The sequence below is a fragment of the Xenopus laevis genome, chromosome 4S (assembly GCF_017654675.1).
Source record: "Xenopus laevis strain J_2021 chromosome 4S, Xenopus_laevis_v10.1, whole genome shotgun sequence".
Classification (NCBI taxonomy): Eukaryota; Metazoa; Chordata; class Amphibia; order Anura; family Pipidae; genus Xenopus; species Xenopus laevis.
Window position 1 is genome coordinate 85,980,937 of NC_054378.1, and position 16,386 is coordinate 85,997,322.

General features: G+C 38.6%; 1 protein-coding gene across 2 annotated transcripts in view; it reads right to left on the reverse strand.

Annotated features, from left to right (window-relative positions):
* Positions 1-16,386, reverse strand: part of hs2st1.S (heparan sulfate 2-O-sulfotransferase 1 S homeolog) — a 61,298-nt gene that overhangs the window by 4,461 nt on the left and 40,451 nt on the right. For both annotated transcript variants that reach the window (XM_018259548.2, NM_001091115.1), the window contains 4 exon segments: positions 14,964-15,202; positions 6,875-6,960; positions 6,094-6,232; positions 4,593-4,690 (listed from right to left, as the gene is read on the reverse strand). In XM_018259548.2, the coding sequence (XP_018115037.1) occupies positions 4,593-4,690; positions 6,094-6,232; positions 6,875-6,960; positions 14,964-15,152 (512 nt within the window). In that variant the 5' untranslated portion in view covers positions 15,153-15,202.

Genomic DNA, 16,386 nt, shown 5'->3' on the forward strand with positions numbered 1-16,386 from the left:
AGAAAGCAAGTAAAATATAAGGTACTATTGCTCTGCACTGGTAAAACTGGTGTGTTTGCTTCAGAAATACTTTTAAAGTTTATATAAATAAGCTAATGTGTAGCTAAGGGGCAGACATTCAAAAGGCACAGGATACATAGCAGATACCAGATAAGTTCAGTAGGATACAATTGTGCTCTACAAAGCTTATCTGTTATCTGCTATGTAACCTGTGCCTTTTTTCTAGATAAAATGGAAACCCCAGTGGCTACACATAAGCATATCTATATAAAATGTAGCAGTATTTCTGAAGGAAACACAAAACTTTTACCAGTGCAGGGTTAAGGTGGCCATACACAGGCAGATAATGCCAAAATCGGTCGTTTAGACCAATTTGACAGCTAATCTGCCGTGTATTGAGGCTTCCGACAGGTCTTTCCACTCGATATCTGGACATGATATTGATCGGGAAGGTTTGATTTTTCTCCTGACCGACCCATTGGAGCCCATTGCGCTCGTCGTAACCCGATCGTTCGGCCATGGGGCCGAACGTTCACATTACCACCGATACAGCCCTGCCGTTAGTGGCATATTGGGGAAAAGATCTGCTCGTTTAGCGGATCTCGTTTGGTGGCCACCTTAACACTACATTATATTTCAGTTACTTTTAAACACTTTCATTTTCTAGTGTTACTGTTCCTTTAAGATTGATTGAGAAGGGGACTGCTCCCTGAACTCAGCACTTATGGGTTCAAATGAACTGATCTGATAAAAACAGGCTAGCTTTGCCTTGCTAGCTTTAAAACAGTTGCCTCCAGATGTCATGCAGGAACCCATGTGAAACAAACATGCAAACAATACTCATATGCAATATTGACAATGTATTCTTTTGTCTATAGGATACCAGTTTGTGACTTTATAAATTGCAATCAGCATTCCCAATTAGCCATTATATTAGATGCCCCAGATACTCAGGCTAGACCTAGCCATACCAGCCTTTGTTCTACTTTTTTCATGGCATGACAAATCCCACTGCTTTATGGTTGTTACTATTGACTGCCCCCACCATACAGACATAGTTGGGGAGAACTAAATAACAATTATTTGTTTCTCTGTGTAAGATCCCATAGACAGCTGCATAATTAAACCGTTGTTCACAGAACACCACTGTTTTAGATGGTGGGCGGCTGAAGGGTCACAGAGAACCCTCCTGTGTCTGACAGGGAGTTCCATGCGGCTCCAAGAGCAACCCCATATTAACAGACTATTCTACTTCTGTTTCAGGTAGATCAGTACTAATTTATCTATTAGCAGATGCAAACAACCAAGACAAGTGTAATTTCCATGCTATGGAAGAGTGACACACAGCCACGAGAGTGCCGTTATTAATTCAGCCTCCGCATTGGAATAGTCTGCACACAGCTGGATACTAAGCAGTAAAACCTTCCCACTTATTGGGAGTCTAATGAGCTCCTGATCTTTCATAAATATTTAAATGAAAGTGTTAAAAATTCATTAATATCCTGCTGTCTGTTTACAGAGAGTTTGGCTAATTAGTACATTTCCAGCTCACAAAAAAAGATTCGATTCAATCCTGTCTCAAGCATTTACTTAAGGGCCTACATTCTGTTTGAAAAGGGGCTAGGTGATATTTTATTTTCTAAGCAGCTTGTTCGTTTTGAACAAGCGAGTCACTAAAATCAACAGTTTGCTTTCTGTGTTCAGAACTCAACCATGGCAGCATGTGGAAAGAAATGCATGAAATATGTATTATTCTTCCAATCACAAGTCTAAATATAAGGGGGAGATAGAAGCAGCTTATCTGCCGCCCCCTGTTGATCGATTGAATCTGCTTTGCCCACAGAACTTTAGCAATACAAACACCAACAAGGCATGTTAGGATCACATCATAGGGCAAAGCAGAGGACAATAATCCAATCCATAAAAAATACTGAGACAGGACCCTAAGAATTTCTGGGGAATGATAACTCTAAGTAGCTCAGAATCCTCTTTTATGCCAACTGCAGTACCTTTGGCATGGGTCATCTGGTATTATTGGTGTTGCCATCCTGGCTGCAAGTGAGCATTAATGACATCTGTTTAGTGAAGGTGAACTAACCCTTTAAATGTGCAGCAATTTGTTGCACCCACCCATGTGACATATAAGTAAAAAACAAAACAAAACACAATTCAACACAATTTTGGTTTTGGAAACCTTAAAGAATGCTAATAATGATAAACCTTAGGGAAATTAATGTAAATGTATTCCTGAGACGTTAATTATGTAAAGTTAATTACGTAAAGTTAATTACTGTTTTAATTTAATTATTTTGCCTAATTTGAAATATTAAGTCAAAATGATTAGATTTTCTTTAATGCTATAGAGGTGTTATAACTCAACTTAAAGGGTTGGTTCACCTTTAAGATAACTTTTAGTGTTTTATAGAATGGCCAATTGTAAGCAACTTTTAAATTGGTCTATTATCATTGTTTATTTAATTGTGTTATAGTTTTTTTTAATTTGCCTTTTTCTTCTAACTCTTTCTAGCTTTCAAATATGGGTCACTGACCCATCTCAAAAGAGAAATGTAAGGCTACACATTTATTATTATTGCTACTTTTTATTACTCTTCTTTCTATTCAGGCCTCTCCTATTCGTATTCCAGTCTTTTATACAAATCAATGCATGGTTGCTAGGGTAATTAGGACCCTAGCATCCAGAACGCTGAAATTGCAAACTGGAGAGCTGCTGAACAAAAAGCTAAAAAACTCAAAAACCATAAAATAATAAAAAAATTAAAACTAATTGTAAATTGTCTCAGAATATCCCTCTCTATGTCATACCAAAAGTTATCTCAAAGGTGAACAACCCCTTTAAAGATTCAACTTAGCCTGCAGAGACAGTTATTTTCTCTCTCTTCCAAGATCAGCGGTTTCTACTCTAAGTGCAAAGGCACACAAGACAATTCCATGCAGTATGATTCCCAGCCAGAGGGTGGCCAGCAAGACACTGGGAATAGCCCTTCCAATGGCTTCAATGGTTATTGCCTGGACATTGCCAGTGAACTCATGAGTCAGACAGTTATTATACTGGGAATCACCGGGTGTAATTTCCCTAAAAGCTGTCATGTTGAAAAAGAATGGCTTAAGAATGACTTAGCCCATGGGACTGTGCTCTGAGGCCAAAACTGAGCACTTAATAGCCCTGGACCTAGATCCATACAGCCTCAATAATTTAGGTTACTAAAATAAGACATGTTTTTATCTGTATATTATTTATGTATGCAATTATTATATATTTTGAATTGATTACTCTAAATAAGCTGCTGCTGAGTCCAACTGTAGCAGAGTGGTGTTCTCAGTAAAGAAATGTTCCTTTCTCTTCACATAAATTATTATGTATAACAGATACTCTAGTCTAAGGCAAGTTTAATTGTTAAATTGGCAATGTATGTTTATTTCCTAAAGGGAATCAAATATATAGTATACTAGTGGTTCGTGAATCTGCCAATAGAGCCCCTGATTAGCCTCCTGATTAGGGCACACGTTAAGATTCGGGGAGATTTAGTTGCCCGGCGACAAAGCGCCTAATCTCCCCTTCCTGCCGGCTAGAATCAAAATCGCTGGCGGGATGGCACTCTAAACGATTCGTTTTCCAAAGTCGCCTGAAGTTGCCCCACGAGGAAACTTTGTGTGCCTTCGGAAAACGAAGCGCTCAGAGTGCCATCCCACCGGTGGTTTAAATTCTAGCCAGCGGGAAGACTTTTTGGGGAGATTAGTCGTCTGAAGAAGAGGTGCTTTGTAGCCGGGGCGATTAAATCTCCACGAATCTTAGAATGTGCCCTTATCCTAAAGTGCCTGGAATCGTCCCCATATAGGAAATCACAGTTGTAAATAGCATTCATTTACCTAATAACGGTGCAACATTTTATCAATGTTGTTTTAGCCCCAGCAAGCAACTATACAGTCACATAGAATAAATCTATTAAGGCCTCACTAGGTTATAGTGCTTTAAATGTTAGCAATGGAATCCAGAAAATATAGCAGGATTATTGATCCTTTATCAGCACAAGTCCTATATACATGATTTATGTATTGCAAGGAAAGATACTTGCTTCTTCATACAAGCACAAAAAGTGGTTAGAACTCTTACATGAAAGAATATAAATACATATCATTTTCTTGCCTGAAACTGCACTTGTTTGAAAAAGCAAGAACACGGTTCCCACAAGAGGTTACACATGCTTTTGCTCGGTGATGTAAGGCTAGACATTGCACTGCATGACAATGTATGTTGCCCACATTCTACCCCGTATGCCTATATCACGACAAGTGGAGAAAAATCCTGAACACGGGAAAAACAAGTCATCTTGATCAATTTTTTTCCTGCATCAAGCATGGTCTCCGCTTCTGCGGGAACTCATGGCCATACTGTGGAACAAAAACACATCACAGCAAACGCATGTCTACGCGCTTGAATTTACAGAGCCTACTGCTTGATGTAGCACTCCCTAGCAGTAATGCTAATCCTCAGAACAAATGGAGACTTGTTAAATCCAGATGATTGTGATAAGGTGCTTAATTAACAAGGTAAGCCAGCTTTATCTTCCTACCAGCATTCTGAGCTGTGGCCACAGAAGAACGGGATCTGAAGCCAAAGTTTCTCTGGAGCGCAGTCAGAGCCTCCAGCTGCTACGCATTCATCAAAGGTCTGGAAGAAAGATAAAGATGTACCGTGAGATAGATATTCAAGCCTGACACACATTTAACCCTCTCCAGATAAAAATGTTTACAAGCATAAATGCAGCTCCCAGGAAAGACAGTATCAGAAAGACAAGTGTTTCTCAAAGTTCACCCAAGGGTGGGTGAGTTTCTGTAGCAGACATTAGGTCACAGCTACCGAGACAACACAACTACACTGCAGCTCTCTGCGCTCCCTGGCAACTAATGGCTAGGGATGTTGGGAATCTGTAATCACAACAGCTAGTAGACTATTAGAATGAACTTCCTGTGTTGGCATATTACAGGAAGAAAATATGTCAACATACCCACTTAACCTTGTGATAGTCGTGACATATCTCCATTTCTATAGGGAAAAAACACTATATGATTTATGTTCATTGGTTTGAATTTGTTTTCCCATTTGGTTTGTCACTTTTGTATTGAGCTTTTCATTCATTGGCTAAAACTAAATGTGATGTATTTTATGTATTTTAATTGGTCGACACCCCTTTATAAGGATTGTACCAAGGGGAGACCTGTAGCCTATGAGTACGTGCCCATTTAGGCACGAAACACATTAGGCTTCTTGTATGCCCTGATAAAGTCTTTTTATTTGATTAAACCTGAGCTACTGATTTACTAGCAAATGGACCTCACCCCACTTTGAATTCTACTGGGGAAGGGGCTGCTTTGCGGCGTTTATACAAGCCAACAATCGTCACTTCTGGCATTAGCCTTAGGTTTCCCTAAATGTAAACTCTACTTACAAGAAGACTATTGTTTACTTTTAATGGTGTGAGCCATCATCATCTTGTCAGTAATAAATGATCCTACTATATAAAGTGCAGTGTGGGGGGGGGGGTCTTTGTAATATTTAGCCCTCTGTACCTGAAAAGTAGGTGCAGAGATTCTGCTCTGAGCCCTAATGAAAAATGAGGAATCAACTGCCCAGCTTTACACCAAAAAAACCCAAAAAAACTCATAATTCAAACACTCGGTTATGGGTAAGATCCTATAGCTCTTCAGCATTGCCTGCCTCTTTGCTTGCACTCATTCAGCTTAGTGATCTATCTAACCTCAAGATACCAGCAGCTATTAAAATACAACTACAAGTCTCTTTCTAGCTGAAGACTTTTGGGGAATGCTGGGAGTTGTAGTTTAACCAATCCTGGAAGGTCATGGGACCCCTCTATTTTGCTTGTTTCCACTAACATCTTATAAGGTAACAATTTCACATATCAGATGGACATTGCCAGGTGAGAAACATTGGTTTTTCATTGATGCTTTCTTTCCAAAAAGAAGGACTGTAAGCAGAAAATAGAGGCTACATAGAAAGCCGACAGGCACAAATATCAAGTGGTTAGACTTTATTGTACAAGGCTCATTAAATACCTTTTTATCTCCCTGCTTACGCCTCCGTAAACCTGGTCGATAGTCATCACCAAAGCGCAGGAAATAGTAATAGGAGACAAGTCTTTCGATAGGATCTCTAATCACATTTATGTAAATAGGTTTCTTTTTAACGCCAAATCTAAAAAGCACAACAAGACAGGTCAGTTAAGGTTGAGAAAGCAGAAGACTATTAGGTTCCTACTAGGTTGTTATTATTTTAACTTCTATACAAAGCACCAGCTTATTCTGCATCACTGTACAATGGATTAGGAGAGAAGTACAGACACTACAATAAAATAAAACAAACCTTTTTGCAGGCAATAGGACAAGAATAAACAATGCCAAGACATGAGGTATCTAAAACCTTGGCTTCACTGTGAGAAGCAACCTTTAGCTATAGATTACTTGGACACTGCTGCACAACAATGACATTAACAGGTATACTGTAGGTGGCTTGAAGCTAGAATGCTAAAAATGTGATGTGACAATTATTGCTAAACTACATCTCATGGAAGTCTATGGAGGCCTTCGGCTGTAGGGGAAAATGGAGTATTGAAGTTCAGCAGATCAAGAGCACCAGGATATACGCATCCTTGTTTTAGAAAATAATTTATTATACTGTATTCAGTATCTCATTTTCAGAAGCTGAACACTAGAGGGCACTGGGGTGCAACATCAATGGCCATTAAACTGAGTGTAGCAACTCCCCAAAGTAACAAAATATTAGCTAAAGTCTTGCAAGCAAGTATCCAGCAATCTCTTACAAGACATAGTTACATACTTTGTAAAATCCAAAAAGGAAATGTGTCCATGATAGAAGCCTGGTTTCATCTCTCTCCAAGAACTGACATTCTTCACAAAGCGCATCTAGAAGAGGCAAGAATTGTTTTAATTCCTTGGATGTAATACTGCATTAAATGCTTACCTGAACATATGCAAACTCATGGCTGTACTTCTAGGTTTATATTAGGATTACAATATTAATGGGGAAAGAGATATTATGGGGTGAAATGCAGTTGGTCTTAGTGTATATTATGAATCTGATTCCAGTATACCCAACTGGGGTATGTACCGAGTGTAGAACTGCCTTCATATTGAGTCAATTGATAAGAAAGCACAGCAGTAGGTATGTTCCCTCGGGACCCCCAACTTCCAAGGACTGTCCTGAACCTGTGGATAAGCCATTACCTTAATGCACAGCGGTTAAATGTGCAACAGAGTAATAATGTGACTTCACTTCAAAAGCCTACAAGTACTGAAGAGGGCTGAAGTCAATGATTTGTTTTGGGATACATTGGAAGCTTGTTTGGTGAGGTCGCCAAGTAATCATATGCCCGATATGCCCACCAAAGGCGGGCCCTAGGGCCAATCGGATTACAAAGAAGGAAATAAGCACCAGTGAAACAAGCACTAGTCGATGTGGTCCTCAATTGGACAGGAAAGTCCAACCTTCCCGATCAATATCTGACCAATATTTGGCCAGATATCAATCGGGGAGGCCTGCCAGAGTCCACCATACATGGGTAGATAAGCTGCCAAATCAGTTTAAAGGACCTGATCAGCAGCTTAAATCTTTTGTATGGCCACCTTAAGGCGAGCTAGAGGGGTTGCTGGGAGAGGGGGACAAGTTAAGGGCCAGGGTACATTGGAAGCCGGCCAGCGGCAGAGGACAGTTCAATACAAAGTACATTGCCAGTAAATTGAAATACAGTGAAAAACCTGTGGGTGGCAACCCTAATGGCCACCACTGTTTTCAATGAACTTGGACAGTTATCTCAACATTTGCAATTTATTTATTGAGATTTTAACACAGTAATATGTCTCTGTGAAAGAAATATAGGAATATTTTTAAAAGGAAAAATGTTGGAATAATCCCATATGAATTGAGCTTCATTTGGGGTTTTGAAAAAAAAAATCTTACATTTAATCCTTCCTCCTAAAAGACATTCCAATTTTATTTTAGACATCAAAATGAATTATGAATTAGTAATTCATAATTTCCAGTCTCTGCGATTATAACGGTTCCTCTCTTATACAAATGTCCAAATTTCCAATAGCAGGCTCAGGCTCTCATTAACACGCCTTGGTCTTCCAGCACAGCCTTCCTGTCCAAGTGCACTCACCAACCTGGCATATCTTTTATATAGTACAACATTTTAAAACAACATTCTTCAGGTGCGCTATAGCCCTGGAAACAGAGGGCCACACTAGAGTAATGTGAAAGGCAGGTTGCTGTAACACAGTGGTTGTCAAGCCACTTCACAGCTCAAGTCCCACTTGAATGTTCAGTCTTTAGCCAGAGTCCCCCTTGAAGATCCAACCCCTTAGCTAAAGAAATTGATACAAGGTAGGGATGCACCGAATCCTGGATTTGGTTCGGGATTCGGCCTTTTTCAGCAGGATTCGTAATTGGCCGAATCCTTCTGCCAGACTGAACCGAATCCAACCCCTAATTTGCATATGCAAATTAGGAGTGGGAAGGAAATCACGTGACTTTTTGTCAGAAAACAAGGAAGCAGAAAATGTTTCCCCCTTCCCACCCCTAATTTGCATATGCAAATTAGGGTTCAGATTCAGTTTGGTATTCGGCCAAATCCTTCACAAAGGATTCGGGGGTTCGGCCGAATCCAAAATAGTGGATTCAGTGCATCCTGAATACAAACATAAGAAAGTACTGGTATATCAATGATTCAGCCATTGTCCCAAGGATATCTAGGACAGCAAATACATATTCACTCCAAATCTCACTCTGAGGCTGAGTGATCATGTATATGGGTGAATCTATCCCTGTTTTGCTTCATTGAAAAATTTGCGAAATGGTGAAAATTCATGCAACGCTTTTTCCAATCCACACAACTTCTTTTGTTTTTTTGTTTTTTTTACCTATCGCCAATAAACTTCAATAAAAAAATCTATACATGAAGGAAGTAAATGAAGGGCAATTTCACTGCATACAGACAGGTTTCTTATAAAAAAAAAAAACTGTACAGATTTTTTAATTGAAGTATATTGGGGAAAGGTTTCTGTTTTAGTTAATAAAGTAAAAATGGAATTTTATTTTTGCCTTTACATTATCTTTAATGTTTCCAATTCCAGCTGCAGGGACAAAGATCATGGAGTCAGATTTAAACAGATAAACTGGGATTTGGAGGATTTTTGCTGCAGCCACTGGTTCTGGAGAGTTGGAGAAAGTTTGTATCAAACAATACAAAAACCACATTAGATTACATGCCAACACAGGACCCAGTGCAGTCTGCATATTCTGATTAATCAGTTTTGCTGTAACTGCTTCTATGGCAGATATAATTTGATTTGTGCTGTTTTGATAATTTATGACGATCCCTAAGCAGCCCAGACCACACTGAGCATGTGCATGGTCTTGGTCTTGCAAAGATGTTTAACAAAGTTACAAGATGGTGACCCCCCTGTTGCCAACTTTGAAAGCATAAATAATTTGTTTAATGAGGCATCTGGTGCAGAAAGTTCATATTTATGTTTAGTATGCAAAATACAGCATTTCTAGCATTATTCTATTTTAGACTTTAGTTTACCTTTAATCAAGGTTTTACATGCCCTTTATGGGAGCTGTCATTTGTTTATGAGCTGTAAAGCACATACGTGTACGCACAGGTTAAACTGCACAGCATACAGAGGAGAAACTCTATAAAATCCCGTTATATTCTACAGAGCTTATCTACTATGAAACATGAGATTTTCTGCTTTGAATGACTGCCCCATGGCTACACAGCAGTTTGTTTATATGAACTATAGTAGTATTTCTGAAGAAATCACTTTTACCAGTACAGGGCAACACTACATTATATTTTAATTACTCTAAAACACTTGTAGATTTAGATGTCGCTGTTCTTTAATGGATAAGCTTAGAGCAATAGGAGTCACCCCAAGGATATCAGTACATCAAATAAGGTAAATGTGTTTAATAATCTATTTTCGATGTTATTTCAGATCTCACATTTATGCAATGAAGAGATGCAAATCATCCCTCCCAAACCCTCCCTCTGTCAACAAAGTTCCTCATGAGTTTCTTAAACTTAGCAATTGCCAACTTGCAGCCTGTTGCTCAACTGCAATTCTTAGCATTGAAAGCATATCAGAAATTGCAGCTGAACAGAAGCATGAGGGAGGAGTACATTTTGGCCCAACAGGACAACTGGACATTTGTTACCTCTTTGAAAACTATGAAACTGTAACTTGAGGCAAGTAGAGTGGCAAGGCAGAGGTTGTGCCGGATATTTCTCTTTTCCTGTTTTCTGAACATTTAATTTTGTATGTTTCCTATAAAATTATCTACACCAGATGACGTTTTCTCATAAATTATTAGGTAAAAGTCACAGCAGGAGAACCTAAGAAAGATAATTGCCTGCAATATTCTACCAAACAGAAAAGTCCAGTACAATAAGCAGGACTACCAGAAATGGGAAATATTCTAAACATCAACAAAAAATAAATAGGGATTGTGATTATTGATGAAACCCCACTATATATAAATCTTTATGTTGTAACATCACCTGCCCATTCTTAAGAAGACCCCCGACCAGAACTACTGAGCACTGCAAGTCAATATACGTGATTTAGTAAATAAGAGGAAGGAAAGTGAACAATCTACAAATGCAATAGGAAATATGCATATGGCCAGTACCATGGAAAAATTGCAAAAATCCGTGAGAAGCAAATGTGAATTAAAGCAGCCAGTGAAGAAATGGCATCACTCAGTCAGCTCCAGACTTTAGAACCTACTGAATTACCACAAGGCAAACATGTAATTGTATAAAGCTTGCAAACTGTGAGAAGACCAAGCACTCTGAAGTAAGACATCCTTATTTATGTCACGTACTAGAACACAATGTGACTGAGCTTTTTTTATTGTGAGACTGACAATATGATAGCAGATGTTGGGACAAAGTCACTACCAATATCTAAAACTGAAAAAAGGTCAAAACAATGGTGGGACACACGTGAGAGAATTTGTTGAAATTGGGTGTTAGACTAGTGTGTGTATATTGTCAGTTAGCAACAAAAACCTTCTCACTTGTATTCTGTGTTCCTGGAAAGTCTCCAAAATGTGATATCCTTTCCTCTGCTTGTTGTAAAGAGAATAAAGTATCAGCCATGCTTGCAGCAGCATCTCATTGCTCCTGACTATCCTCGAACCTTTAATTTACCCCCACACTCTGCTAACAGATTATAGGTCCAGATATATATACCCTTTTTCATTTGTTTGTTGTAAGGAAAATAAAATATGAGCCATGCTTGCAGCATCATCCTGATGGACCATGTCTGTAATGGCACCTACATATTATCCACATTCTGCTAACACTATGTCAAAAAAGGGTATTGCCAACACAGAAGTACTGGCTTGTTCCAGTCCAAACATTTTACATTTCCGTTGCGCTTCACACTGGACCACTGTATCAACTGTATTGAGGAAACCATGACTATTTTACGAACCATTTCACAACCTCCCTCGGGCTCAGGTGGCTACAGATAATATTGTACAAAACTTATTTTCATACGATATTCAGTGTGTGACAAGCCGGGCATTATCAACAAAAGACTTGGATACAGGCCCGGATTTGTGGAAAGGCCACCTAGGCCCGGGCCTAGGGCGGCAGGAATTTAGGGGGTGGCATGCTGTCCAACCACACCACATTGGTTCAAAAACACTGGGAATGCGCTGGAGATACAATCATTTTTAAAATTTCCTTTGCACCAATCCCCATTGCTCCTGTCCTCCTAGAGGGGAAAGGGGCAACGAACGGTAGTGGGCCTAGGGGCGCCCACTATGTAAATTCGGCCCTGCTTGGATATCGGCTGGCTTGTCGATTGGACTGGCCAGAAAATTTGGATCTGAAGGCACCTGAACATTGGCCATTGTTAGTGCTGAATCATCAAGTAGAGGTAGAATTCTACTGTTTCTACCTATATATCGGACGATTCAGCTCTACATGTGTGTATTAAAATGAACGATCTTTCTTGCAAAGGTAATTGTAACATCTATGGCCACCTTTACACAACCACTCCACCACCTTGTTCCTATGTGCATACATGCACCGATATTATTGTACAAAACTAATTTTCATACGATATTTGGGATTTGTATGGCAGGAGAAATGCCGACCAAAATCATCAGAAAGCTGGTATATCGGTCGGCTTGGCGGTCGCCCAAGGCGGAAAATTTTGATTGGGATCCTTTAAAGGCACTTGAACATCGGCCACTGTTAGCTTTGAATCGTCAGATACAGGTAGAAATTCTATTATGTCTACCTCTACATCTGACCATTCAGCTCTACACGTGTGTATTGAAATGAACAATCTTTCTTGGAAAGATCTATTCCAGGAAAGATCGTAATTTTTACGTCTATAGCCATATGTAACATGATGGATTCTGGCAGGAATTAATGTACTACTGCTTTCTATAGGTGGTGCACAAATATTCTGGAAAGCAGAGAGACTTGAAATCCCAGAATTTATCACTTCACAGTGAAAGAAGGTGATGGAGTAGTTGTAATACTGTCTAAGGGGGACAGGTTAAAGGATCAGTAACACCAAAAAAATGTAAGTATTTTAAAGTAAATAACATATAATATACCGTTAGCATGCACTGGTAAAAGCTTTGTGTTTGCTTCAGAAAGACTTCTATAATTGATATAAACAAGCTGCTGTGTAGCCATGGGGGCAGTAATTCAAGCTGGAAAAAAAGGCACTGGTTACATAGAACATAGCAGATAAGACATGTGGAATACAGTTTTATCTATCTGTTATGTAACCTGTGCCTTTTGTCCCTTTTTCCAGCTTGATTGGCTGCCCCATGGCTACTCAACTATAATAGTCTTTCTGAAGCAAACACTACAGTTTTCCTAATGCAGAGAAACAGTATGGTATATTATAATTACTTTGATACACTTTCAGTTTTTGGCATTTATACAAGCCAATCTGAGGAATCAGGTGTGTTTGATGTTTTTTAGAAAATCGTGTTTCTACACATTTTCTACATAACCCCAAATGAATGATCTCATGTCATAAATGTGGTATATTTTCTCTTCAAGGTCCAGCAGATAGTTTGTTTTTTTAGGAAGGAAAGGCTAAAAGTAAGTAAGCTTTTTTCAGAAAGGTCTATATAAATACACCAGTAAACCCTCAAAGCAATGCTGCTCTGAGTCCTCTGTCAAAAGAAATACAGCTTTTCTTTCCTTCTGTTGTTTACACATGGGCTTCTGTATCAGATGTCCTGTTTTCAGCTTAAACCTCCAGGGCTAGGGCTTGAACATGTTTAGTTTGCTCCTCTCTCCCCCTCCCTCCTCATCTCCCTGCTGTAATCTGAGCCCAGTGCTATGAGTGAGCAGGGAGAGACTCGGGCAGGAAGTGATGTCACTACAAGGTAATATGGCAGCTGCTATCCTAAACAAACAGATATAACTTGTAGAGCTTTTTACTCAGGTATGGTAAAGCATTCTGCAGAATAATTATAGTGTTACAGTCTATTGGCAATAAACTGCCTCCGTAGCTTTCCTTCTCCTTTAAGTGGTACATAAGACCTGGTTAAAAGGAGACATATTGTGTAAAAAACAAGAATAAGCCAGTGCATTATATTTGTTTAAATCTAGGAGGAAAGTGGTTTAAAAAGTGGTGTTTGGGTAGATTTATTAAAAATTACTGCAAAACCCCTTCTAGTCCTGCCCATCTATTCAGCCTCTTGCAGCCTCCTTTTCCAGGCTATGCAGGGAGCTGGTGGCACTCTGCACTGAGCATAGGAACCAAACAGAAACTAGACTGACCTGGTTTGGGAACTGAAGTCTGTTTTTGCTTGTGTAAATGCAGGGCTGTGATTGGCTTTTCCCTTCCTATTATGCTTCTGGGAGGGTCTGTTAGGAAATACCAACCCCTCATTTAAAACATTTTGAAGATAATATTAACTTTTTAGCTCAAAGTAAAACCAGCACCATATATTATTCATTACCTACAATATAAGGTTTTTTTTTTACTTATGCTATAGGTCTCCTTTAAGGGCAATGGGGTGTCCCTCTGAACAGTTAAATAGTGTTTTTCTTAGATACACAAACACACTTGAACACTGATAAATCAGCAAATCCACTGACAATAGCTTAAGTTCTACAAAGGCATGAACATTTTAAATACATATTTATGAACTTTAAAAAGCAATTTCCCACAAGATCAATATGTACATTAGCTATATTTGGACTGAAACTGGTATTTTATAAATTGCTGATGTAAGAAATATGTGCCTGAGATCTGTGGGGAGTGAACTGTAGATAAATGGTTTATTCGTATTACTTCAGGAGATGGGGAAAAGATTATGCAAAGACATCAGTTAAATCAGAACACTGGATTTGCTATATTGTGTCATCCTTGTGGTTAGTGTTCTTTGGGTTGCTGGATTATTACATACTGCAAGAACACAACAGGGAGGTGAATAATGTAGCAGTTGAATGTGTGCAAAATGTGTGCAAAGGAAACACAGAAAACACATTCATTTATACATAAAAATTAAGAATTTGACCAATTTAAAATAGTTACCAACGGTGAACTGCCCACACCACCCCCCATGGTTAACCAAGGCTGGTTTTGCTTCCAATACAGATTAATTATATCTTTGTTGGGATCAAGTACAAGCTACTGTTTTATTATTACAGAGAAAACAAATTATTTTTAAAAATTTGGATTATTTGATTATAATGGAGTCTATGGGAGGTGGCCTTTCTGTAATTCGAAACTTTCTGGTTAACGGGTTTCCGGAAAATGGATCCCATACCCATACAGACGTTTTTCACCGGCAGAAAGGAGAATCCACTTTGTGTGACATCCCCAACAATATTACATATTCATCTTACCTGATCTTGAAGAGACATGACTGGATTATTTTTCGTAGTGTTTATGTGAAGCACATGGTATTTATTTTTTGCACACAGATCATAGGCAATATTTGTAAAGGAAGTGCTGGCAGTCTTTGGAACTCTGTTGTAAATTATTAAAAAATCTTCATCATCATCAAGCACAATTTCTTGTCGGGTGCCATCCATTGAATGCCGCTGCTCTATTTCTCGTACTTCATGACGTGCGATCGCCCTTTCTGAAATGAAACCAGAGAAATTACAAATCTAGTGTGATAATGGTTTAAATGAGAAATTTTACAACTGTATTTTGTAATTTTTTTAAGATGGCTATTAACTTTATGAGGCAACATCATGGCCTTGTTTGGCCATTCATTTGATGGGTCACATCAGGCTGGTCCGATTGCTGGCCTGGGTAGACTTTTGGATCATATTGTTGCCCCTAGGACACCTGCCGAACAAGAACCGCACCAATGGGGTCCTTGTTTTAGCCTATACTAGTTGGGTAGGTTCTACAGAGGGCCCCTTTTACAACCCAATAATGTGCTGAAATTAATTGGGGAGACTTAGATGCAGCTTTTATTATGGCCATCTTAACCGACAGCACTAGGGACAAGTGAAAAAATGCCCATATACTTTAATGGATAGTAAAAAAAAATGTTGCACAAAAATTGACGTGGAAAAAAAGCGCCCATTGACTTCAATGCTTTTGTCAAATTTTTTGGCATTTTCTGGAGAAGCAAAATGGGAGCAATTCGCCCATCACTAGACTGTATGTAAGCGTTCAACATGATAAAATACATTCAGTATTGCAATTACATCTTTGTACATGGTTTGCAAAACTTTATTAGACATGTACATTTTTCAAATATTTTCTTTTATTTATTTTAAGTAAATGCAGACAAACTATAATCCATTTTAAATCATTAAAGTTATAATCCTAAACAGATTATAATTGAATTAAATAGGGAGCTTGGGAAAACATTTCTTGGCATAATTAAGTTACAACATTACATTACAAAAGAGCGTTTTTAAATTCAGTGTTAAGAGAATTTATTTTTACTCTAAAGACTGTATATAGTTAATAAGCTTTTGACAGTATAGCGCTCAATTAAATTTCTGCTTTGCATAAAGCAACACAATATTGAGACAAAGCATAAGTCAGCGCGGGAGAAGTGGATAATTAGCTTTATTTGGCAACACTTGGCACAAGCCCTGGCAGTTATTTCAGGCAGCTACCTACATTTTGCTGTAATGCATTCATTTTTTTTGTTACTAAAAAGTCAGTTGAAGTTTTCTAAATTGCACCCAGCTGAGCTACAAGTATTTTTTTCTGGTCATTAAAACAAAACAAATCGTAAAAACAAACTCCTTGATTTCTGAGCCAAGAACTGTAATGTGGGCTGTAAGACATCTTTAGGGG